Source organism: Tupaia chinensis, unplaced genomic scaffold, assembly GCF_000334495.1.
Source record: "Tupaia chinensis unplaced genomic scaffold, TupChi_1.0 Scaffold000335_1, whole genome shotgun sequence".
Lineage (NCBI taxonomy): Eukaryota > Metazoa > Chordata > Mammalia > Scandentia > Tupaiidae > Tupaia > Tupaia belangeri.
The window spans coordinates 18542-20779 of record NW_006159829.1 but is presented as its reverse complement, the minus strand read 5'-3'; the positions used below and the strand labels follow the sequence as shown (position 1 = coordinate 20779).

At 67.4% G+C, this 2238-nt stretch overlaps 2 protein-coding genes across 5 annotated transcripts in view; both read left to right on the top strand.

Moving 5' to 3' along the window:
• SPATC1 (spermatogenesis and centriole associated 1) overlaps positions 1-1954 on the top strand; it is a 29924-nt gene extending 27970 nt beyond the window's left edge. For 3 of the 4 annotated variants that reach the window (XM_027773281.1, XM_027773280.1, XM_027773282.1), the window contains exons 5-6: positions 110-1679; positions 1853-1954. In XM_027773281.1, the coding sequence (XP_027629082.1) occupies positions 110-439 (330 nt within the window). In that variant the 3' untranslated portion in view covers positions 440-1679; positions 1853-1954. The remainder of the gene's footprint in view (positions 1-109; positions 1680-1852) is intronic. The other variant, XM_006152053.3, reaches the window with a different exon arrangement.
• Positions 1749-2238, top strand: part of LOC102494634 (sphingomyelin phosphodiesterase 5) — a gene marked incomplete in the record, with an annotated part of 2382 nt that continues 1892 nt past the window's right edge. Inside the window, 1 exon segment of the mRNA XM_014589165.2 lies at positions 1749-2238. Coding sequence (XP_014444651.1) covers positions 2049-2238 — 190 coding nt within the window.

Sequence of the window (2238 nt, the reverse complement as noted above, 5' to 3'; positions counted from 1 at the left end):
GAGTAAACTCCTAAAATGGCGTCTATGCCCCCCAGCCAAAGACCCCCCCCCCCCCGGCCTGCCCAGGTGCCGCGGGAGTGGGAAGGCCCTGACTCTGCGCTCCCCACAGGCCTCACTGAACCCCGGCGACCACAAGCTGGACGAAGAGCTCTGCCAGACGCTCACGCAGCGCTACGTGAGCGTCATGAACAGGCTGCAGAGCCTGGGCTACAATGGCCGTGTGCACCCCGCGCTGACCGAGCAGCTGGTGAACGCCTACGGCATCCTGCGCGAGCGGCCCGAGCTGGCCGCCTCGGAGGGCGGCTCCTACACGGTGGACTTCCTTCAGCGAGTGCTGGTGGAGACCGTGCACCCCAGCATGCTCAGTGACGCGCTCCTGCTGCTGTCCTGCCTCAGCCAGCTGGCCCACGATGACGGCAAGCCCATGTTCATCTGGTGACAGGGCCTGCCTGGGCCGGCCAGCTCGGCCCGCAGCCTGTGCAAGCCAGTAAAGCTTCCCACAGATGCTACCGCTCGGTGGCGCCGGACACGTGGCGTGCTGTGTCTCTGGGCTGGCCGCCAGGCCCTTCACCAGGCCCTATGGCCGGCCTGCCTTGGAGTTCATGCCCACGTGGGTCCTGGCCAGAGCCCCAAGGCTGAAGCGGAGCAGCTGCCTGGCCGAGAAAGGTCCCAGCTCCCCTCACTCGGCAGTGGGAGCAGGAGCCCCCGGGGTCTGGAAGAACAAGACCAGGCAGGGCCGGGGCAGGGCTGGCCCACAGGTCCCAGAGACCTGGGGTGGGGCATCCTCGCAGGGCCGGGACAGGCCCCACTTATTGCCAGGGCCAAGGAGCAGGCTTCACGGGGAAGCGGGACAGAGGGCAGGGGTGGGATGGCTGCTGGGGGCTGTGACGTGCAGAAGGCAGGCCAGGGTGAGCAGTCACTGCGGGGTCTGTAAGAAGGGCCAGGCGAGGGAGGAGGGCATAGGGCTGCGATGGGGCGACGGAGCTAAGGGCTCACCTGGGGAGGATGCTGGCCACCAGGGCTCGCCAGCCAGAGGAAGGCCAGACAGGTCAGGGTTCAGCTGGACTCCAGTGCACTGGCACAGAAGGGGCAGTGGGCTTGCTGTTCCCCTGCCCTCCCCACACCAGGCCTCCTCAGACATGAGCCTCCCGCTGAGCCTCTGGGATGGGGAGTGAAGGGCTTGACCCAAAGGCCCCCAGGAAGTGCCTAGAAGCCTGCCACCTCCCTCCCAGCCCAGTGGGCAGTTTAGCTGCACCCAGCTAGCCCAGCCTGATTGCTGGTTTGCCAGGACTAGGAAAGTGATGTCCAAGGGGCAGAGCTGCTGGGGGTTGGGGTTCTAGGGGCACTGAACCGAGGGGGCTGCGCAATAAGGAGCCGCTTCCCTGGGCCCGCGTGCCCCGCTGCGCAGCTGCGCACGCAGGAACCAACGGTTCCTACCCCAGATGGGAATATCCGTCGGGTAGGGTCACAGGGCTGTCACCACTGCGGGCTGGGCTTTTGGGGGCATTTGCGGAGGTTAGGCGGGAGCCTGGTGAGGCCGCCTGGAATCCCTAGCCACCGACTGTCGGGCCTTTGAACTCAAGCACTGGACACGCGGGGCAGCCGAGACCTGTCGGGTGAGATAGACCTGCAGTCTGCGCAGCTGGAGCGCCCCACCTGTTCCGTGCGACTCCTAGCGAGTATGTGGGGGCGGGCAGCCGAGGACAGCGCGCACAGCTCTCCCCAACCAGTGTGGGCTGCCCCTCTCCCACCTACGCTGGGTGTGGGCCGGGCGGGGCAGACTGGGCTGGGGCGGAGCTGAGAGCAGTGTGCCTTTCGCTTTCCCTTTCGTGCTCTCCTGCGGCCACCGAAGTTCTGCGCAAGTGAGAGGGCGGCCTCCCCGGTATCTGCCTCTGCTCCCGGAACACCGCGCCTCACCGTTGCACACAGGTTGTACCACGTGGCCTTACTCCGGACTGCCCTGCGGCTGGCGCGGACCTACCGACCGGTCGACTCGCGCTGGAAGCGAATGTACCTCAGCGGTCCCTCTCTGCGGAGTCCAGGGCGCCATGCAATCCCCGCCGGACTGGCCCCCTGTACAGGACGCCCTCCGGCCCTCGCCTTTCCCACACCCCTTGCTGCACGTCCTCCACACCGTTGCCCGCATGCTGCTCTTCCCAGCCTACTGGGCCCAGGACCAGCTGCTGCGCTGCTGGGCACCGACGGCACGCCCCAGTGGCTGGCGGCGGCTGAGGGCGG